At 44.5% G+C, this 23,278-nt stretch overlaps 2 protein-coding genes across 6 annotated transcripts in view; one reads left to right on the top strand and one right to left on the bottom strand.

Annotated features, from left to right (window-relative positions):
- The window catches only part of LOC135917657 (uncharacterized), a 253,855-nt gene that overhangs the window by 172,431 nt on the left and 58,146 nt on the right, over positions 1-23,278 (top strand). The gene's annotated exons all lie outside the window — the stretch shown is intronic.
- Positions 10,565-23,278, bottom strand: part of LOC135917658 (retinaldehyde-binding protein 1-like) — a 52,025-nt gene continuing 39,311 nt past the window's right edge. For 3 of the 5 annotated variants that reach the window (XM_070537230.1, XM_070537227.1, XM_070537231.1), the window contains one exon: positions 18,400-18,490. Coding sequence is in view for 1 of the 5 variants with exons in the window: in XM_065451231.2 (XP_065307303.2) it covers positions 10,663-10,791; positions 11,352-11,462; positions 16,953-17,146; positions 18,251-18,490; positions 21,444-21,600 (831 nt within the window). In the remaining 4 variants the exon portion in view is untranslated. Of the gene's footprint in view, positions 10,792-11,351; positions 11,463-16,952; positions 17,147-18,250; positions 18,491-21,443; positions 21,701-23,278 lie in introns of those variants that run through there. The other 2 variants (XM_065451231.2, XM_070537228.1) reach the window with 2 other exon arrangements.

Genomic DNA, 23,278 nt, shown 5'->3' with positions numbered 1-23,278 from the left:
CGTCTGTGTTTAGGTCTTCATCAATTTGTTGCAAATCCCGTGTTCTAGAATCTAGAATCCCGTGTTCGTCCACTTTCGTGCAGGTTCCGGTTTTTGACAATGCAGACGTTCTTAAGGATTTATGAATCACCACTGCCCCCACCCCCACCCCTGACATCCCCAAACAATCATTTCACAACCTGCGTTGATTTTCAGTCTCAACTGGCCGCGACTGCATACTCCGCAAATTACATTTGTGCAAACATTACTTGACTCTTTGGGCGTGCGCATATGCGATATACTTCCTATTCCCGACTGAGCTGTTACAACGGACATTGAATTCGATTAAATTTTTCTAATAATGAAAAATTACTTCCACATTGTATTCTAGACGGTATATTACAAGATCATCTGAAGAACCTTCAAACAAACATGGTAATTGCGACAGATGCTTCACAATGTGAAGAAAAGTCAAGTGTAGGAATATTTTTCCCCATTCTTGATAGGACATTTTCTCTTCGGCTGCCAGATTTCATACTGAACTTTTATAGGTGAATTTATGGCAGTGGTGCTGGCATTACGCAAATTAGGACCATCAATTACGTCAGCCGTAATAATCACTTATTCGTTATTTTTGTGCTCTCACTTACTGCTTCTCGTTATTCTTGCGTGATGAGTACGTTTCAATCATTGGTACCGGGTACCAGGGGCGTAGCCAGGGGGGGGGGGGCTTATGGGGCTTCAGCCCCCCCCGAAATTTTTTCGTGCTGTCCATGCACCGCTGACCAAAGCGACCCCCGGCGCCGGAAATCACTCTGGATTTTGTCTAGAATGTCTTTTTGACGCTCGAAAAGACATTTAACCGCGAAGATTGCGAACTCGGGCTGGATTTCGTGGCAATGCCTATACACCGGCAGTCACATAACGCCAAGCAGTCCCATACGAACACAAAGTTTCAAGGGCGCTTTGATGGTGAGCGGGCTCGCCACGGCATCTCACTGAGGCCACGGAATCTATGGAGCGCATGGATATCAATTGCGGAACTTTATGGGTATAAATCTCATAAGCTCTTGATGTGAAACGTGCATTGACATTTCCAAAGTTGTGCTTTAAATTTTCAATTGCGGAACTTTGTTGGTTTAATGTTGTTATAAACATTTGACGCCAAAGGTCCATTGACTTTTCTAAAGTCTTACATCGGAACATACAACGGGACAAGCCAAATCAACACACTAGCAGACGAGTTGACAAAGCACGCAGCGAGGTCCAATGAGACGATGTGTTGGGGTGGTTCATTTGTGCCGTCATGTCACATAAAAAAGTATCAACACTTTTTAACCTACGCCAGAACAACCATGTCAAGACACTAAAGCCAGCCAAAGTAACTACGTTCTTATTTATTTTTTCTACTTTGACTTTTATTCGCCGAGAACACATTGAGCCTCTTCAATTTCTTTGTTCTCGCTACCCTACCCGCGGGCTGCCAGAGCGAGCCAGAGTGCATATGTTTTTCTCGTACGGCCCCGACCACCGCGCGGTGCACTTCGGTGGGCATTCGGTTTGCTCTGGCCGAGCGGATTTTCACCTGACAGAGTTTTGAAAGCTTTCTGGCTAGCAGACGAGAGAAAAAAACAATGGTCGCTCGCCGCCATCACTGTGGGGACTCGAAGGATTGCACCGCGTTCCTTGAGCGGAACCTTTCCGGAAAGTCTTGTTTCGCCGGTGTATGATACTGAGCAATATGCGTATGGATCTCAGTGGGCCAATCGTCTCATGTTTTCTTCGGTATTAATTCTGTAGCCCCATTAGGTGCCCGATGTAGGCATTCGATTCTGACCAACATACTTTCCTATGCGTTTTTTTTTTCCATTTCGGTGCCTCCGCCTCACAGAAAAAAATACATTGTTGCGGCGCAGCGAATTGTCGCATGGTGAAAGTTCGATTTTGATACTTCTTTTGCGGAAAGTAATGGGCGACGGGACGCTTCAGTTGCCGGATACGTTTATTATATTATTGCGAAAGCAATTATAAGGACACTCCAGGCGCATTCCTGCCGTCGCCGTCGCCCTCATGTTTCGTATAAAGTCCAAGGGGGATAAAATCGTGACCACGCGCTGCATGCTGTATGTGCGAATGAAAGCGTAGGGGGGGAGGTGGAATGGGTGAGCCGACGATGGTGGCTTAGTCTTGTGTGCGCAAAGGAGAAAAGCGGGGAGCAAGCGCGCCGCCTTCCGTCGCACGCAATACATCGGGGGGAGTGGATGGAATCGGGGCGGAATCCAGGATTCTGTGTATCTATGATTGTGCAACATGTTTATTTGCCTTGTTTGACGCATTACATACAGTTACTTTTTCTTACATACATAGACTCATCGGAGACTTATACGTATACTTAAATATCTTGTTGCGATGTTCTGTGTATACATGCAGTGAACTATGTTTCCAGTGACACTTTTTTTGTCCTTTATCAAGCCGTATTTTCACATTTGTATATCCCATTGTATCTTTGCATTTCCAATGTACGAGGGCGAGTCAAATGAAAGTGCGCCTACCCTAACCACGCAATAATGGTTCGGTTCATTATCTGCGAGGCATGCGCGTAGGAGAACGGCATGTCTCATTTACAAAAGTGACACACAGGTGTGAAGATAAATGTTCTTTAATGCTCTCATACACTGGGTTGAATATGGTTGCGTCACATAATGGGCACTTCAAAAGTTGAACAGCTAGGTGTCGCGAAGTTTTTGACAGCTAAAGGTGTTTCCGAAACAGAAATTAATCGCCGTATGGCTGCCGTTTACGTTGAACACGGCATTTCATTGACCACTGTGAAGCGTTGGAGCAAACGGTTCAAAGGACGTTGTAAAGACATTCCAAGGCCGGGCCATAACCATCGTGCAATCACCCCCCACACAATTTCAAAGGTTCATGAGCTGATGAAACAAGAACGGAGAATAAGCATCGATGAACTGGCAGACCGTCTGAACATCAGTCACGGTTCGGTTCACGCCTTAATTCATGAGCTTCTCAGTTCTCGGCTCTTTGGAGCGCAATGGATCCCCAAGATTTTGATCCATAGCGAGAAGACGGAGTACTTTCGCGCTGCCTTGACTCATCTGATCGGTTATCACAATGAGGATGATGAATTCATGTTTGCAATTGTGATCGGGGACGAACCTTGGTGCCACTACTACGAGCCTGAAACACGACGGCAAAGCTTACAGTGGAAACATTCGAATTTACACGCCCAAAGAACGCAAAGGCCATCATTTCCGCTGGAAAGGTGTTGTTGACTTTTCTTTCGGTCGTCAGGGTCCATTACTGATAGAATTTGCTAAATCTTGAGAGGCTATCAATTGTTTCCGATATTGTGAAACGCCAGAACGGCAGTGTGTCGCAATCAAGAAGGAACAACGTGGAAAATTGACGAATGGGGTCATCTTGTTCCACGACAATGGCTGTCCCCAGGTCGCTTATGTGGTTAATACAAAACTGGCAAAATTCAAGTGGGAAACGCTTCAGCATCCGCCATACAGCTCAGACCTGTCACCTTGCGACTTCTACATCTTGGGGCAATGGAAAAAACAGCTCAAGGGAACCAGATACAGACTTTTTGAAGCAGCAACCCAAGGAGTTTTATAAGACGGGAATCACGCGACTCGTTAGTCAATGGGACAAATGTCTAAATTCTCATGAAGACTACTTTTAAAAGAAGTACCTCGTTGTTGGCTCACATTTATTTGACTTGCCCTCGTATATCTTGCAGAATTCCTGCTTTTTATACGTGCCCTCTGTTACGACTGATTTCGGTGCAATTACTCACGATACACGACCGGTGACAGCTGCTTCTGCGTAATACATTAAAACAAATTACAGCGTCATTGAGATTTTTCACTGGCCATTGCATATATACAAGAATGTAAGCACGGTTCTTGCATGACAAAGTTTCATTAACATATTTGTCCTCAACTTGTTCAGTTCATTGCCTTTTAATTTTTCATATCAGTGGCATGCACTGCTTTCCTGGTTTCGAACTGATATAGTTCTAAAGTTCGTGTGATATTTTCTTTACTTAAATAGACAAAAATATGGAAGCATTGATATCAGTTATTTTGGGCAATATTTTTGGCACATACGAGTATATTCTTTTATGAAGAAATACACATTTTATTGTTTTGACTGTGCGTAGCGTTCAAGAATTCGTTTGCAGCATCTTTGGCAATGACAATGCAGTTATTCATGTATTTGATCCCTTGACAAATTGTTTAAGAGGAAGCTTTAGCTCGGGCCCAATCCGACGCGACCTATTCAAATACTTGTAAAACGCAGAAACCCTTTTCTTAGATAATCCTGCTAATCGCTTTTACTGAAATTCGTTGCATTTGAGAGAGAAAGTTAAATCCTAGTTCTGTTGGAAATACAACTTCGATTTAGGGCCTGAATGTTGTTTAAAATATTTTGAAAAATTCGAAAGTTTGAAAATATAGAAGCACGACGTTTACAAACTAATAGCTATGCATGAATAACAGACACTGTGGTTCTGTAAACGGCATCTATTATAACAGTCAAAGGGGGCAAGTTTGCTATGTCAATTTGTATTTTACGTGAATTGGTTACGTTGTGTACAAGGGTTCTGCACAAGCCGTATTTCCACAATATTAAATTTTTTTGAGAATCATGTGTAACATATCCATTTTGTCCGCTGTAGATGTACTATTAGATGCAATTCACAGAATTGTGATATCATTTTTCATTGTTGAGTCACGGAGTTTTAAACTTGATAGCTTCGTTTTCTGAAAATTTTCGATTTGGCCAATTTTTAATAAATAATTGACCACCTAAATAAAAAATTTGAAAGCAGTAGTCACTAGAATTAAACTTTTAAATGCAACAACAAAATTTCTGGCTACGCCACTGGCCCCGTATATATGTATGTGTACATATATATATATATATATATATATATATATATATATATATATATATATATATATATATATATATATATATATATATATATATATATATATATATATATATATATGTGTGTGTGTATATGTACACACGTAGGGCCAGTGGCGTAGCCCCCCCCGAACAAAATTTCTGGCTACGCCACTGCCGGGTACTTGAGAAGCTGGCGTTTGATTTGGGTGCCTGGCCATAAAGGACTAATAGGAAATTGAATTGCAGACTCTCTAGCCAAGGAATCGATAAGTGACCTCATTCTTCCTCATTGCCCTTTGACTGCTCATGATACTGCTGCTAGATTTCGCAGGAGTGTCATTATGCAGGCAGTATCAGGCTCCGCAATGACCAACTCTGTGGATTACCGACATCTCCTATGCCGTTGGCACAGAGATTTTGCCAAACGCGGAAAATTGAAGTGTCTATCACGAGGCTGCGCTGCCGTATACCTGCGTTGAAGTTCTATCTCCACAAGTCTGGTCTGGTCCCCTCACCATAATGCTCATTCTGTGGCGAAGCGGAGACAAAAGACCATTTCTTGTTCTCTTGCAGGCGTTTTTTTCTGTTATAAGAAAACGACTACTCGAAATCCCGTTTCGCAACATTGGCCTAAATTTATCAGTGCGTGTGATCCTATCTTTTGGAGCCTCCATTATTGGATTCAGTCACAGAAATGTTCGCTTGGAAATCTAAAATTACCTAATCGAAACCAATCGATTACCATGTTAGACTGATCGTTCTCCCTCCCCACCTTAGCTTTCTTTTATTTCTTATCTATTACTAAAATGTTTATTGTTTTCTTCCTGTTTTTTGATACCCCGTTTTCTTCTTATTTGTTCTCCACACACAAAATGTTTACTTTTTAAACTCGAACGTTCAAATAGTTAACTCCCTTGTTCTTATACACCTAATTTCCCCACCCGATTCATGGCCAATCCCCCACTGTGGGTATGTGCCACGGCCAGTCAGGACAACAACAACAACATGGTTTAAGCTGCCGGCGTGAGCCGTCTGTGTTCGCGCCTGCGCTCATAAACGGCACTTGGGCTCGTTTCCGCTTCGCAACAATGTCATTTATTTTGCTTATTATTATTTGGACCTTACCATTTCATTAAGCTAACATTTTGGTTGCGCACGCGAAGCAGTAGCGAGTGCAGTGTTACTGCTTTTGAGTTTGCCCTTGGGAATTAGCGTTTTCTTTAGACTTATTGTTGGCTGTTACGTGGAGCGCGCTTTTGCGGTTGAGCGCACGAATACCCAAGCATGTAACAAAGGCACTGTGCGTCGTGTACAAGTATTTCCCGCCGAAGTGTAGGATTTTCCCTACGTGTCTATTCGTCGATATTTAGTGGCCGCAAGATAAAAGGAACCTAACTGACTGTTTTACGGTCACAACCTGTGGGTGGTGCAGCCGCAACCACGTGTGCAGTGGCAGTCTGTTCGGATCTTCGTACCAAGGCTTATTCTCGTACCAAGGCGGGCGGCTAACCACATCATCGAGGGCAATCATACTCAAACTTCACATGAATGTGGCCACCGCGACAGGAATCAAACTGCTGGTCAATAGCATTATCTGATGCCCCGCAGTATCACGTCATATAACCGTTAAGCCACCTCGACGGGTCACCGGCACACACGTGGTTACGATGTGCATTCTACAATCGACAGACGAAAACATTGCGTGCAGCGAACTTTCGTCAAATTCAGTGGCGAATAAGGGAAGTCGATCAGTGGTCGTCGGATCAAATACGACATCTCCAGTGAGACTCCTACTGTACCATGCTATCATACGTTACAACCATTTTTTTTTTTTGCTATAGTCAGTCATATACATACAGTCACTTGTGCAGTACACTTTCAGAAATCACGCTGTTCTGCAGACCACTGACAAGACTGTACGCTCTGGCCATTAGCCCAATGTCACCTCTGCGAAGTGCTTCCATTCTCCTTTGCCGTAGTTTCGCCGAATTTTCTCTTTCTTCTCTAGAGGACGAAAGAAAGCTCAAAAATAGATGAAATTTAACGTCCGTGTGAGATGAGTATAACTGGCTCAAGCCAGTTAAATCATATTTGAAAAGCAATATAATGACGCTGAAACACAAGTTTAGAGAAAACAACCGTTACATGAACAAAATAAGTAGAGTGGGGAAAAAAAGAAAAAGGCAAGAACATAAAAAGTAAAAGTTCACAGTCACTTTAGCATACGCTTAAGATGAAGGTGAAAACCTGCGCTCTGACAAGACATTCGTTAAATTACTTGTCTATCTCATTCGAATGTGTTGTTACTTCCTATTGTTTTAATACCCAGAAATAATACCCCAGTAAGTGAATTCGAAAACGGCGCCGCGGTAGCTGACTTGGTAGAATATCGCATGCGTAATGCGAAGACGTGAGTTCGTATACCACCTGGCGTCCAGTTGTTGTTTTTTATCCACTTTAATTTCCATTAATTCATTCACCGATGTGTGCGGTGGAACATACTGATCTGTCTCAATTCAAATTAACTCTGGATGACTATGTGTGCGAGTGCGCCGCTTGATTCCGATGTATTCTGTGTTTGTGATTATTCCACATGTTTTTTTTCTTTTATACTTCTTCATAACCCTTTTTGTAAGGACCCTCGCAAGAGGGTTGGCAGTACTGTTAAATCAACAAATAAAAATAAATAAATTTCCTTTATTATACGAATAAGTTCAAGTAATGTCCCCTACGCGCTTCTTGGTGTCTTTGTTGGCTGCTTATGATTTCTCTTATGATGATGACTTCGCGTTTCCTATGGTTCCCCATTAAACTCGCTATATATATATATATATATATATATATATATAGTCTAGAGGAACTTTGAATGCCACAAGTACCGCCGGAAGAAGGCAAGAAAGCCTTGGAAGCTATGCAAAGGGGGAAGGCAGCTGGGGAGGATCAGGTAACAGCAGATTTGTTAAAGGATGGTGGGCAGATTGTTCTATAAAAGCTGGCCACCCTGTATACGCAATGCCTCATGGCCACGAGCGTACCGGAATCTTGGAAGAACGCTAACGTAATCCTTATCCATAAGAAAGGGGACGCCAAAGACTTGAAAAATTATACACCGATCAGCTTACTCTCCCTTGCCTACAAAGCATTTACTAAGGTAATCGCAAATAGAATCAGGAACACCTTAGACTTTTGTCAACCAAAGGACCAGGCAGGATTCGGTAAAGGCTACTCAACGATAGACCATATTCACACTATCAGTCAGGTGATAGAGAAATGTGCGGAATATAAACAACCCTTATATATAGCTTTCATTGATTACGAGAATGCGTTTGATTCAGTCGAAACCTCAGCAGTCATGGAGGCATTACGGAATCAGGGTGTAGATGAGCCGTATGTAGAAATACTGAAAGATATCTATAGCGGCTCCACAGCCACCATAGTCCTCCAAAATATTGAGTCCCCAACTATCTATAAAATTAAAAACCCGAGCGCGGAACAGTGGGAGAGTATGCTTTCCAGTGTAAGCTTGAACGGCCAAAAGCGCCTAGTAGAGCGAGCTCGCGGGTTGGCCATACTCAGTGGAGCCTTGGACTAGGGCACCAACCCTGTGATTGCAGACAGAAGAATCCATCAGCAGATGGAAGACGCCGTCTGAAGCCGCGAAGATCTCTTTTCTAGAGCCCAATAAATGTTTTCCGATCCGATCCATAAAGAAAGCAACAAAATCCCAATAAAGAAAGGCGTAAGGCAGCAAGATACGATCTCTCCAATGTTATTCACAGCGTCTTTACAGGAGGTATTCAGTGACCTGGGCCGGTATCTTGTAGCGATGCCTTTTCCGATCATATGCTTTTTCAGGCTTTTAAGCGCCTGGTCAGTGGTCAGAGCGACGGTTTGCCCACATTATCAACGGGTCAGGTGGCCCGTTGATAGCATAGAATAAGGAATAATAGCATGCCTTAATAATATAATATAGATAAGTCATGCTATATACATAATGGCATGCCTTATTAATTAATAATAGCATAGAATAAGGCATAAGGCATCGCTACAAAATAGCGGCCCTGTGTTGGGAATAATTGAGGATAAGAGTTAATGGAGAATACCTTAGTAACTTGCGATTCGCTGATGATATTGCCTTGCTTAGTAACTCAGGAGACCAATTGCAATGCATGCTTACTGACCTGGAGAGGCAAAGCAGAAGGTTATGGCTAAAAATTAATCTGCAGAAAACTAAAGTAATGCTTAACAGTCTCGGAAGAGAACACCAATTTACAATAGGTACCGCGGCACTGGAAGGGGTAAGGGAATACATCTACTTAGGGCAGGTAGTGACCGCGGATCCGGATCATGAGACTGAAATAATCAGAAGAATAAGGATGGGCTGGGGTGCATTTGGAAGGCATTCTCAGATCATGAACAGCAGGTTGCCATTATCTCTCAAGAGAAAAGTGTATAATAGCTGTGTCTTACCAGTACTCACGTACGGGCCAAAAACCTGGAGGCTTACGAAAAGGTTTCTACTGAAATTGAGGACGACGCAACGAGCTATGGAAAGAAGAATGAAAACCTGCGCTCTGAAATCAAGAAAAAGAAATGGGAATGGGCAGGACATGTAATGAGGAGGGAAAATAACCGATGGTCATTAAGGGTTACGGACTGAATTCCAAACGAAGGGAAGCGTAGCAGGGGGCGGCAGAAAGTTAGGTGGGCGGATGAGATTATGAAGTTTGCAGGGACGACATGGCCAGAATTAGTACATGACCGGAGTAGTTGGAGGAGTATGGGAGAGGCCTTTGCCCTGCAGTGGGCGTAACCAGGCTGATGATATATATATATATATATAATACATGTGTGTGTGTGCGTGTGCGTGTGCGTGTGCGTGTGTGTGTGTGTGTGTGTGTGTGTGTGTGTGTGTGTGTGTGTGTGTGTGTGTGTGTGTGTGTGTGTGTGTGTGTGTGTGTGTGTGTGTGTTTGGGTCATTCTCTACAGCGCTCTCGGTCGGGAAACGCTGCTGGTGCTGGGAGTCCGTGCCCTGTTCTAACGATCAGTCCCGAACGCCTGTGACTAATAAACGCGTGGTTGCGACATGACGTCTGCAATCACGCACGCACTAGGCACTAATGTAGTAAGACAGAAACGTGGAGTAACTTGCAAGAAAAAAAAAACGAAAGAGCAGCTGTGGCTGCAGGGATATGTGCTTATCTCGCACCCTAGAGGCCCGGATCTGATTCCCACCCAGACTGAAAATGTACTACATTTTCGTTTTCAAAGCCACGAATTCTGTTTTTTTTGTTTTGTGTGTTTGTTTGTTTTTCCTTCTTTTTTTTACAATAGCGTACAATATTTACAATAACCTTTTTTTGGCGTGTTATTACGCTTTGCGGCGTCGGCCCTTTTCCGTCACGGCACAGTACCGCCAACGTCACCCGCCAACATAAACACCCACGGCTTTATCCTTAAAATTGCACAAGAGGGAAATAGAGTCCGCTTACCTTGGTATTTTTGCGCCGTGACAGTGTCATCACTAAATGCAGTTTCCAAACACGAATATCTTGATAGCGCTACTTAGTGACGACAGCATCCAAAAAAAGAAAAGAAACGTCTTTCGTTTTCTCCATACTCCTGTTTGCTGTATCTTTATTACAGAAACGTGACTTTATTTTGAATTTCCACATCCGTGACAAAATTGCAGTTATTAGTGATGTAGCCACACTTGCTGTTCTCCTTACACTCGTCCTGCTAGCTCTCAAGCCTGCTCCAGAATTCCGTAAAGTCTAATGGAGGTGCGTCTCCACCGTACTCCTTAGGTAGGACGTGAGGGTCTATTTGGTTGTGGAGTTCCTCAAAATTTTCTCCGTACGGATGAAACTGCACAGCAGAGAGAAAGCACGGTAGAATTGTGACATCAACCATATCATCACAACAGGACATCAGAATATGCTAGAAAACAGAGATGACTATTTCCGCCCACTACAAGCACTCCCTCTGTTGCAAAAGTGTTAATGTCAAAACTCTTGCATCAAGACTGGAAATACGACCATGCGGCTTTGCTGATTCAGCACGCGCGGCTGCTCGAACACAGCATAGCATTTCATTAGCGGTCTTCTGAATGTGTTAAAAATGATAAACAGCGCAGACACTGGAACAGGAGACGTAGGAGCAGAACAGATGCACTTTTCTTGCCGTCGTCTCAGCTCACCATGTTGCACTTAAACCTACTAGTGCAGCTCAGAAAACTACTACATGCGGTTAATACCACTGGCTTTCTGCTCATTGCAGGAATATCACTCGTTCATTGCAATATCGCAATTAATCTTTTACTTGTGTGTAAGTTCTAAAATTAAAATAGATCTATTCGCTTTGATAGCAAAATAAGTTACTTCACTTTCATTCAGTACCCACGGAAGGCTTCGAGAACACCCACCTACCCTTTCGGTAAGCTTGTTCTTGAGGAATGGCCGCACCAACGCGTAGATCATGTCGAATGCAAACCCCTCACGTACGGCGTACAGGGCCTTCAGGCGCATGGGCATGCAATCCTGCAGAAAAAAAAAGCTTCAGAGCCCTTCCACTGGTAGACCACCGAAGCACTATTGCTCAATAGATATATTAAGTTCTGCGTTGTGGTTGTGCAGGATTGACTGAATAAGGGTGCAAACACATAACTTCGTTGTTTGTTTCGTCTTCTTATCTTTTCTTTACATTTGTTTTCTCATTTTCTGTGTTTCTTATTACTTTTTAACTTTCTTTCTTTTTTTTATTTTATGCATATGCCGTGATGTTTCGTCACGTATCGTCATAGACTAGCGCTTGAAAAACAACGTCATTTCTTTCCCTGTTCCTGTTTTTCACTTTTTAATCTTTTACTTTTAATGTATTTATACATTATTATTATTATTATTATTATTATTATTATTATTATTATTATTATTATTATTATTATTATTATTATTATTATTATTATTATTATTATTTTGCTTTATAGCTATACACTCACGTTTAGACACGCATCGTCACAGCGTAGTGAGCCCACAGGGTTATATGCCATTGAGCTTGGACCTTTTGAGGACCAGCACCAGGATCGACCCACATGATGGTATGTTTTTGCCAGCATCTTGGACACATTTTTTTTTTTGTTCCAGATCGTAGCCATAGACAGCTTCGCTGTTAAAATTGGCTGGGGTGCAACGTGGCTTGAATCTAGTTATACGAGTGAAAGCTCTCTTAAGCATGGTTAGGCACGGTTCTTCAGTGCTTCTTCCCGGCGAGCTATATCGGCAGGGGGCTCGGTCTAAGCCTGGCGCCTGCGGCGAAGAGCTGACGCGCTAAAACCGGCGCCTGCTTATCCCATGGCGAGACTGAACGACCAAGCGCCGGCTAAGCGGCCGCTAAATGCGCGTTTACAGTCCGACGTTATCAGCGCGCGGGCGAGCGTCGCTCGTCGTCGGGCGCGTCGGAGCGCGTTGACAACGTTCGGTTGCGATGGCTGCGCCGGGGCGTCGCACCATAGACCATTGGTCAAACCATAGACGCTGTTGTCGCCAACGTGACGCAACGTGTGCACTCGCTCACCCTTCCTCAGGCTATATTTAGTCCTGTAAATGCTGCCCTAGTCACGTGGTACACAGCGGCGAGGCTCGAGCGAGCGCAGCGGCGACGACTCTTCGCAGCGGATCACGTGACGTGACATCATACCTCCATGCGTGCGCGCCGGCTGCTGAAGGTCAAACGCGCGCCGAGTTTGACCTTGCGATTTGTACCTGGAGGACGGATGGAAAAAACTTTAATGGGAAAAGGACCTCCGAGGTTGCCAGCCCAGGCTCAGGCCACCCGGGCATTATGTTCTGTGAGGCATAGCCTTTCCATAGCTGCCCGGGCCCAATGGATAGCCCATTGTTGATCGTCTAGTTCCGATCTAGTCAGAGCGCTTAGCCATCGCTTTTCAAGAAGGTCCTGTTCTATGTTGTCCTCTACATATATTGATCTGATCTCTGCGCATTTCCATAAGATGTGTGCCATGCCTGCGTGTTAGTGCTTGCAGAGCTTGCAGCTCGCCTCTGGGTACTGTGTTGAATTTACTCTGTTTAAGTGTACTGGGTTCAGAACGTTGTGGTTTGCAACCTTTTCCAATCTGTTTCTTGAGACCTGCCGAGTTGTTGATGGGGTTGTGGGTATGCTTCTCTTTCTTTCGTGTAGTGTGTCAGCATGTCGTGGTACGTGACCAGTCTGTCCCTGTCGTCTTTTATCGCTTCTTCGGAGTAGAGCTATTGCTCTGAAATAACGTGCCACGGATCGCTACGCAAATATAAAATTTTGGCACACGCACGAAAAAATTTCAAACGCGGCGAACGCTTATGTGGTAAATATTACGGTGCACGAATTGCTACTGATGCTGGTGATTGAATTACACCATAGGCGAAGCATTCTATAGACCTGTTTTTTTTTTTTTATGGTATCCGCAGTACTGAGTAAGCACTGGCTCCGTCAATTAGCTGTATGCATGCTGGTTTGGGCAAACGCTATGTGTTGCATGCCAGGTGTGCGCTTAGCAGCAGTTGCTTGAGGACATTTTCTTCTACTCGCGAACGTCTACTTGGCGTGACGTAGTGTCTTCTACAATGAAAAGGAAATGTGAGATGCACTGCAGTGATTTAACTTGATATGGCCGTAATTTTTGCTGCCAGTGAAGCCGACAGAACACTCAGTTACGATGTGTGCACGGGCGTTTTGTCCTACATCAGCATTGGATATCAGTTGCGCATTTCTAAAGATTTGTTTCACGAATATAGTCTTACTGAAACATTCTTGCTGTAATTTGAAGCTGTCGGTTAGCAGCAATTAGTAGTTAGGAAACAAGCAACATTCGTGAAAGCATGTGTACCAGTTCTACGACGGAATAAGTTCTGCCGTTTACATTGAAAAGCGTTCAAACTGTGGTCTGTAGATACATTGCGCGGCTACCTCTATTGCTAATTACGGTCTACGCCCACGAATAAAACAGTTTTGTTTAGTAATAATATCATACCGTACAGTATGCATCCCACTTGTGGGGCCTTGGAGTGGCCTAGAGCAAACAGTGCGATAGTACACAGCCCTGAAAGCTGCTGGATTCTATATCAGTTCTAAACCGCATGTGGCAAATATACGGCATTAACACGCATGTTTTTATTCAGCGTTAGCCCATTCTTATTTTGCGTTTTTTTTTCGCGAAGAAAGATTCGCTGATTGATCACTCATACGGGATTTAAACATCAATCACAACCCGCAAGGGAATGGAATCAATTTTTTTGTTGGCTCTTCTGCGCGTCTTCTAGGACCAACCCCCCTGCTTTGCGGAAATAGTGTCTTCGCAAATAACCCGTGCATTTCTTTTATTGCGAACAACAAGTGCATTTCTGCCGTCGGCGTCACCGTGAGGATAGTATAAAGTTCAAGACCGATCAAATTGTCGCCGGGCGCCGTGTAGTCTATGTGCGAGGGAAAGCATGCGAGATTGAGCCCGCGAACGCAGCTCGTTCTAGCGTGTGCGGGCAAGGAAGCCATACCGTCAGCGCGCCCTCTCGTGTCGCGCGCGGAAGCACGGGGGGGAGGCGACGGACGCAAGCGGGAGCTCTCCGCCGGCTGCTGCTTACGGCGCGCGGTGCGAGTGCCTTATCTTCAAAGCGATCTGCCACGTGGATGATCTGCGACGTGGCCCCATCTTCCTAGCACCCGCCGTGGTTGCTCGGTGGCTATGGTGTTGGGCTGCTGAGCACTAGGTCGCGGGATCGAATCCTGGCCACGGCGGCCGCATTTCGGTGGGGGCGAAATGCGAAAACACTCGTGTACTTAGGTTTAGGTGCACGTTAAAGAACCCCATGTGGTCGAAATTTCCGGAGTCCTCCACTACGGCGTGGCTCATAATCAGAAAGTGGTTTCGGCACGTGAAACCCCATAATTTAATAATTCTTCCAAGCTATCGGTGATGTTTGCAAAGTGCGCGTAGTGCCGGTAGCTTCGTATGCGCTGTGCTGTCGACGTGTCGTTCGAGTTGAAGCGAGATATGCATAAACGTCAATTAAAGCATTGCTGCCGTCGCGATTCCTTACTCTAGCATTTTGACAGCGAGTTTCCGCGCTCATAGAGCGAGATGTGTTCATGTTTACCTGTGCACGCATGGCACCGTGCTTGTTTATTTAGACAAAAGAGGTTGTGGACTAGTTGTTTGAAATCTATAATAGAAGGCGTAAGCGCGACGGTGCGAGGACGTAAAAAGACAGACACATAGAGACAGCGCTGTATCCGTGTGTCTGTTTCTACGTCCTAGTTCACTCGCTTTTACAAATTATATCACTGTCAATTTAGTTAGTAAGCTAATGTACACAAATTTACAAGGCCGATAAAGTTACTATCCTTACATTGTATAGCTGTTGACTAATTTGCTGTCGCAAGCCGTGCTTCACCTTTCGGGCACAGCTGGACCTTTTCATTCTATCGCCTTTGGATATCAGTGGTTTACAGGGTAAAGAGACAATGCCTATCATCACAAACCTTACGTGTCATGCCTATTCATCATCCGCAGTGATTGCTTTATTTCGATACATCATCGGCCTCATTCAGGAGGCTAACGTTGGCATAGCATAGTTGCATGCAGAACGAAGCCGGTCGCTGATGCAAATATTCTTATGCTTGGAACTTAAGTATTTCAGGGTTGGGCCGAGTTGGCTGAAAACGAGCCTTCTTATATTTTATCTCCCCATGCGAGCAATCAGAGAGCGAGATTATTTTCCCATTCACGCTGGCAATCTACAGGCCCCGCTGCTATACGCCGAGGGGAATGCGATGCGGCCATAATAGTTTGTACAACACGTGCACATACAGCGGCTCGTGATTCACGTAGCATGTTTGCAGAGCAAAGAGAAATCTCCGCATACTGGGGTCACTGCTGCATCCAAGGCTACACAATAGTTCCCCGCCGGCCTTGCATCAGTCGACGTCATCTAAAACTTTGCGAAAAACGAGCTAAAAGAAATGTAGCGGAAACGCGCTTTGCAACTCGTGTAACTGCGACTGCTGTAAGTTACATGTTCATAATTACTGATATACACTGCTGTATAACTTTCTACGGCTCATTTCTAAGGCAACACCGCATTCACTAGAGGCGCTTTTGTACCGCTTTGAAGCATCGAACTCGTGGCAGAGTGGTAGCGTCTCCGTCTCACACTCCGGAGACGCTGGTTCGATCCCCACCCAGCCCATCTTGCAAGTTGTATTTTTATTCATAAAGTGCCTCCCGGGATTTATCGCTCATGGCCAACGCCGATGAAACCGGCTTTTCTGCGACACGAGTTCCTTAACGCTGTCACGTCAAAACATATCCAAATCGTTCCGCAGCACACGACGGCAACCCAGCCAAGCAGTGCCACTCCAGGCTTGAACAAGACAGAGCGGAGGAAGCGCTCACGGCGCGCCCTTTGTTCTTCGCCAGATGAATAAGCCTGTAGTGAGATAGACATTACGATAATGTTCTCAGTCATCGGTACGCGTGCCGTCAGACATTGCTCACTCAACGCTGCAGCTTTGGCATGTAAACTTAAGTGGCCGGGCCTCGCGCGCACGCTGGCTCTTTAATTTGGCAGTCACGTATTGTGTCAACGCGTGTGATATCACAAGTACAGCACAAAAGAGAAGAAAAAGGAGAAGGGAGGAGGGGTGTTGCTAGAGGTGCAGGTGGTACTACAAGCTTTCGAAGCAGCTTGAGTCCCAATTAGCAATTGTCGGAGTGTGAGTCGAACATGCGAACTGACTACGTTCGATTTCACTGAAGCCCTTTACAACTGATACAACACATACAAACGCATCGCGCTTTCCTGCGTGTTAAAAAAGCCCGATTTCCTGATTTGCATTACAGTGCTAGACTCCATTAATCAATCGAAGCAATGTGGCGACACCTGACCCTATTTAAGGCAAATGCATATTTCTCGGTTTTAAGCAGAAACTTCACGAGTTTTCTGGTTTTTTTTTTTTAAAGAGAACGTTTGCACACGTACCTGAAGGTACTCGAAGCCTCTTCGAATCAAGCCCACATTGATGGAGAGCACTTTTTGTGGCGTCAGGTTAGCGTAGTCGAACAGCATGACCATGCCCAGTGTTTGCGTTGTAGCATCTTTCGCTAAATGCTCAAGGCAGAGCATGACGGCCCGGTGCATTTCGACGTAAGAAGATTCCACGATGTCCCACGAGCCTGCAAAGCGACAACGTACTACAAGGGGTGAAATGAGAGTTCTCTGCATGATGTTATCTCGCCTTATCTTTTCTTCTAGAATGCCGTGACCTTGAGAGAAAGCTTTGGATAGGGGCAAAATCTAATTTCTCAATTAAAATGCATGTAAAACGAAGACACGGTCGGATGAAACAACAGCGGGACTTATTTGAAAGAAATTTACACATGAGAGAGAAATTTAAATTCCAGAGGCGCAAGCAAGCAGATGCTTTTAGGGCCTCGAATATTTTACCCATATTTTCGGAAACTTGTAAGTATCTAAAAAATAGCCGCACGAAGTTCACAAATCGGTAATTCGGCACTAGGAAAGATATCCCAATCATGTTAAGAGAATTTGTTAAATTATCTAAAGCGGACAGATTTGATATATGAATCTACAAAGTACGTAAAATTGTAACAATGTTTATGTGTGTTTCGCAAAACAACTCACAAATAACTCGTATATTTCCAAGTGGTATAGAACATGTCAATCTTGTTCGCTTTAAGTGTGTTATTAAGTGCAGTTTATGAATTTTTTATATCGTTTTGATTGTTTAGGCACAGAGTTATAAACTTGATGCCTAAGGCTTCTTTTTTTTCAGTTTTGCAATTTTCAGCAATTTTCGCAAGAATGCTCATGGTCTAGCTAAAAATTTGCTTCCAAAATTCACTAGATTCTAATTTCTTTACAATGCAAAAATCTCGATAGTTAGCCAGTTCTTTAGGTAGTTAGCTAGCTGGTTGGTTGGTTGGTTGGTTGGTTGGTTGGTTGGTTGGTTGGTTAGTTAGTTAGTTAGTTAGTTAGCTTGTTAGTTAGTTAGTTAGTTAGTTAGTTAGTTAGTTAGTTAGTTAGTTAGTTAGTTAGTTAGTTAGTTAGTTAGTTAGTTAGTTAGTTAGTTAGTTAGTTAGTTAGTTAGTTAGTTAGTTAGTTAGTTAGTTAGTTAGTTAGTTAGTTAGTTAGTTAGTTAGTTAGTTAGTTAGTTAGTTAGTTAGTTAGTTAGTTAGTTAGTTAGTTAGTTAGTTAGTAGACAGCTTACGATCGGCCATGCAGATAACAACACATCACTCGTGGTTGGCGTTACCCACCGATCTTGAAAAGAAAGATGGGGCGTCCGCAACTATCCTTTCCCGGCATTATCATCATAATCCGGCGTGTTGCTTCCGATATGCTGGATGGCGTTAAGTCCTCGAAGACGGTCTGACTCGTGTTGCGGTTCCGGTAGTAGTTGCGGATGGTACGCAGCGCCGCCTCCACGTTGTACTTCCGCACGCGTAGGAACCGCAGAAGGAAGGCGGCATCTTGTCTCGGAAGGAGGCCTTCCTCTTCTGCGCATAGCAGAGGCGATGGTGTTAGCGGCGCAAATCTTATTCTCTATGGGCGAGCAAAGAGTGAAGTATTCGCTTCTGTAATCTGTCCTTGGGCGTTGCAGAACCCCACATACTACGAAAAAGAGAATTACCGCTCTGGTAAATCTACCCGCTTCCTAAAAAGAAAAATGTCAACGTACCGGTTTGGTTTAAGGGTCGCTCTGCTTTGCTGCTAAACTGGCGTGCAAAGGTATCTGCCTGTTCTCAAGCGTACAGAAGAGCAACGTGACCTGATTAGTGAGAAGGCGAGTTCTTCGTGACGTCCCTAGCTCTTACAATCAGAAAGGCAACAGCAGTTACATAACAGCGCTGTGCCTGTAGCCGACTCATACTTATCGAACTACGTGTGTGGAATTACTTGTAATCGATTACCTGTTTCGGTTATTTTGTAATTTAAAGATTACCTGGTTTATTCTGTAGCGCTCACTGTAATTAAGTTACATTTATTACTGAGCAATTACACGAAACCAATGAACATTTTTACAGAACAAGCTTTAACACGCGATGTCAGAATTTTTTTTTTCACTTGAAGATATTTGTACGTGCGATCGTACAAAGAAGGAAACCTCTAAGTGCTTTGCTAGGGAACTGAGAACTCGAACTGCGAGTGTATTTTACGTTCCGTCAGGGATCTACGGATAATGGAGAGATGCTGGGCTGCATGCACCGTGTACAGCAAGATCGAACACAAAGGGGACGATGTACCTTACTACATGCGGATCTAGCCTTGCGTGACTTGCCTGCGATCATCATGGAGACGATTTAATGGCATATATACCTTTATTGATTTATTGGAAAAGGGGCAGTGACAAATAGTCACCTAGCGGGCTCGAGTTAATCTCGTATGGTATATGTGCTTTTCATTGTGGCATTTTGTATACATCTTCTTAATAACCTTCACTCGCTTCCTTACAATTTCTTTATCTAGCTTATACCGCTGCCTATACCTGTAATGGATCTGGTCGTATGAGTGCCTTCCATGCTTTTTTTTTTCAGCAATACTCTCAACGTCTCTTGTTTATCTCGACAGCTGACTCTTTGATGCTTCCATACACTTTGCATCCAAGCGCTTTGGGAACGTGCACGTTGCCTACGAGTCTCGCTGGGTGAATGCCTTCGCATTGCAGTAAAATTTGCTGAGTGTCCTTCACATTTTCACTGCAGCAGACACCTTCCTATACTTGTTGCAAATGTTTAATTCAAAAGAGGCCGAAGCCGTGTCGCCCAGCACTGTCTCCCAACCGGCCTACCAATCTTTCATTACTTTCCAACCCTAACCAGATATTCGATTTTATGCACAGAATGGCATTTGCGAACGTTAAGCACTGACACCATTACTTCTTTTTCATATTTTCAGATTCCACGCACCACCTCAAATTTATTGTAGCCCCAAAGTGTCAGCTGTTTCCTTGTTTATGCATTTTGCTTCCCCTTTGCTTTCACGGTAATTGACGGGTGTTCGAAGTAACTCTTTCTTTGCTTACGTACACGCCGAGGTTATTATATTCCTTATGTATGACTCTGATTTGCTGTTGATTACTCGTCTCTTCGCTAACGATCATAATTATAGATTTCTTAAGGCTAGACTTAAGGCATCATTCATCGCTTCGTTACCACGCATTTACGCAAGTGCCTGTACATTTCTTGCATTGTCCGATCTTCTGCTGCACCTTTTGCTCATTATGAACTTAGGATAAATCAAGCCGTAATTCACTGGGCTCCAGTCGTCTCTCAATGCCCTTAACATAAAGTTTGAACAATACCAGAGAGATAGGAGACCCTTGCTTCCGTCGTTGGGAAATATTCACCCCATATCATTGGATTTCTGGCCTTCCCATACAATTTGTTCGTGGTTGTACCTATTTATTTTCCTCGGCAGCTAGAGATAATCGTCATCTATTCCTGTTTGCTTGAAAATATCCCATAACAATTCCCTGTCAACGTTGTCGTAGGCTGCCATAAAATACAAAAATTTTGTCAGTGAAAGTTTAGTATGAGCTCTTGAAATCTACGCATTGCATTAGAATAAACGTATCCTGTAAGCGGCTTGCTGCTATGAAACAATCCTGTAGTTGCCTCAATATATCATTTCTCTCAACCCATTTCGGCAGTTCTAATTTTATGGCTTGCATTGACATTCGAGATATCACCAACATTACTGTAACTGTCCTGAACGAGCTCGTCTTGCCCTTATCACGTTTGCTTTCGTAGTTGAGGTTGATTTGCTTTCAAGCCATCCGCATGGAATTTTCCTCGTTTTAATCACTTGCTCTAGGGCATTAGTAAACAGTGCCTTGCTCTTTGGACCCAGCTGTTTGATTAGCTCTATTGCGACTTCAAGGGATTCTCGCGGCCGTGTTGTCAGGGTCATATTGTACTTTTGCTGCTTGCCAGCGCCACCTTCCCGCAGAGTTTAAGAAGCCTGAAATTTATAGAGAGATGTCGTCGCGTGCTTCGTCATTCAGAAGCGCAGTGCGTGGGACGCGAGCAAGACGTCTCGCACAGTGAGGCGAAATACGACGCAAGCTCTGAGCTTGTGGGCCATCAACTACACGAAGCCGTGCCGGCCCGCCCACCCCCTTGCACAACGCCCCGACACGGGTCTGCTAAACGTTACCATTCCAAATCACTCAGCAGCATCAGGAGGGGCCGCGAAAAGCCCGCCTCCTGAATATCCAGCCTCGCCAAAACACCATACCGCTCACGTCGCTCAGACACAAACATCTACGCTGAATTGCCTCAACCAAAGGCAGCTGCTGCGTAGCGAGTCCAGGACGATCAAGAAATTCTCTTCAGCATCACCAAGCGCAAGTAGGAGAGTGTGGTCATGTGCTCACGGAAAATTTTGTGTGATTTCGATTCTGGCAGCACGCGCGCACTCTGCGCTACAAGAAGTATACTGGTCGCTTACCTTCTAAGAGTTGAGAAAGCCTCTCCAGGGCTTCTTTTCTCTTCACTGAAGTCTCTCCCAACTCAACTTCAGCTATCCGCTGCAGTTTGAAAGGAAGCGCCCCTTCCGAAACATCCCACACGTCGTCAACACATTTCTTGGTGTAGACTCCTGACATTGTGGGGGCAGTGGCGAACGAGAAGGTTCGGCAAGCCGGCAGACGCGTTGGCCGATAAGTTCTTCGACTGCGCAGACAGTGCTCGGGGAAAGCGGCGTTTCTGTAAGCCGCAAAGCGTTAGAGGAAAGATTTCTCAGCGGCTTGCTAACGCGGAAATACACGTGCAACGCTTGCGAAGGAAAATACGTCAAACAGTGCCTGTGGAAGCAATGTTAATGCCAGGTTGCATGCCTCAGCCTCGCCTACGTTGGTTTCTCATTTGAGCGCTTTATTGCGTAGGACTAGTGGCCTATATAAAAAACTAAAGTATAATCCATGATTATTAGAAATTAAGACAAATTGCCGCGGTAAACTTCTAACATATTTGTCCCTGCGTAGCCCTTGTTTATGTGATCGCTATGAAGATGACTATGAGGGCCTAACCAAAGGCTATTAGGATGCAGTATGTGTTCTAGCTGCCACGCTTCGGTAGCTATGTTCTAAGATGTCGACTTGAGCCGTCTGTATTCATGCCTGCGGTCATGGACAGCACTTGGACTTGTTTCGGCATCGCAAAAATATTATTTGTTTTGCTTATCATTAGTTTAACCTTACATTTGTATTAGGCTAGCATTTGGGCTACGCACGTCAAACACTATATAGGGAGGGCACTGTTCCATCTTTGTCATTTCCCTGTAGGTATTAGCGCTTTCTTGAGACATTGTTGGCCGTTACACGAAGCGCGCGTTTAGCGACTGAGTCCAGAAACAAACAATCGTGTAATATACGCATTTTGCTTCGTCAGAAAGTATTTTCCTCTGAATCGTAGGTGTTGAACGGCATGATATCATATTGCTAATAGATCACCTCGGCGGGTCACCGGAACACATATGGGCACGATTATAAAGGGAAAATCAGACATCCACCCGTTCGCCGCACTTGCTTCAAAGGAAACCCATACGAGTTCCTCGAAAGGAAAGCCTGACAGTTCAAGAAAAATTCGTCCTGGTCCTGTACTCGAACCCGGGACGACCGCCATTCCGGGGCAGCCGCTCTACCATCTGAGCTAACCAGGCGGCTAGCAGGTGGCAGAGCGAAATTGAATTTGTCAACAACTCGAAACAAAGGCAAGAGTTTGACGAATAGTTACTTCTCTCCACCCGCAAGGTGGGGAGAAGCAAATATAAAGAGAAAATCAGACATCCACCCATTCGTAGCAATTGCTACAAAGGAAACCCATACGAGTTCCTCGAAAGGAAAGCCTCAAAGTTGAAGAAAACTTCCTCATGGTGCGCGACGCGAACCCGGGACTAAAGCCGTTCCGGAGCAAGATGTGCATTCTACAATCGGTAGACGAAAACATTGCATGCAGCGAACTTGTGTCAAATTCAGTAGCAGAGAAGGCAGTCGGCTCAAGGGTGATCAGACCGAACGCGACAACTTGCATGAGACTCCTACTAGACCATGTTATCGCACGTTACGGGAACAGTTACTGCTATAGTAAGTCACTAAATCATCCGCAGCAGCAGCCTGGATCCGCCCAGTGCAGGGCAAAGGCCTCTCCCATACTTCTCCAACTACCCCGGTCATGTGCTAATTGTGGCCATGTTGTCCCTGCAAACTTCTTAATCTCATCCGCCCACTCTTACGGTTGGCGTGTAACACCCCGGGCAAAAGGGATGTTCAACCACCATGCCTC

Source organism: Dermacentor albipictus, chromosome 4 (genome assembly GCF_038994185.2).
Source record: "Dermacentor albipictus isolate Rhodes 1998 colony chromosome 4, USDA_Dalb.pri_finalv2, whole genome shotgun sequence".
Taxonomy (NCBI): domain Eukaryota; kingdom Metazoa; phylum Arthropoda; class Arachnida; order Ixodida; family Ixodidae; genus Dermacentor; species Dermacentor albipictus.
Note: the sequence above shows the minus strand (reverse complement) of the source record. Positions and strands in the feature narration are given on the sequence as shown.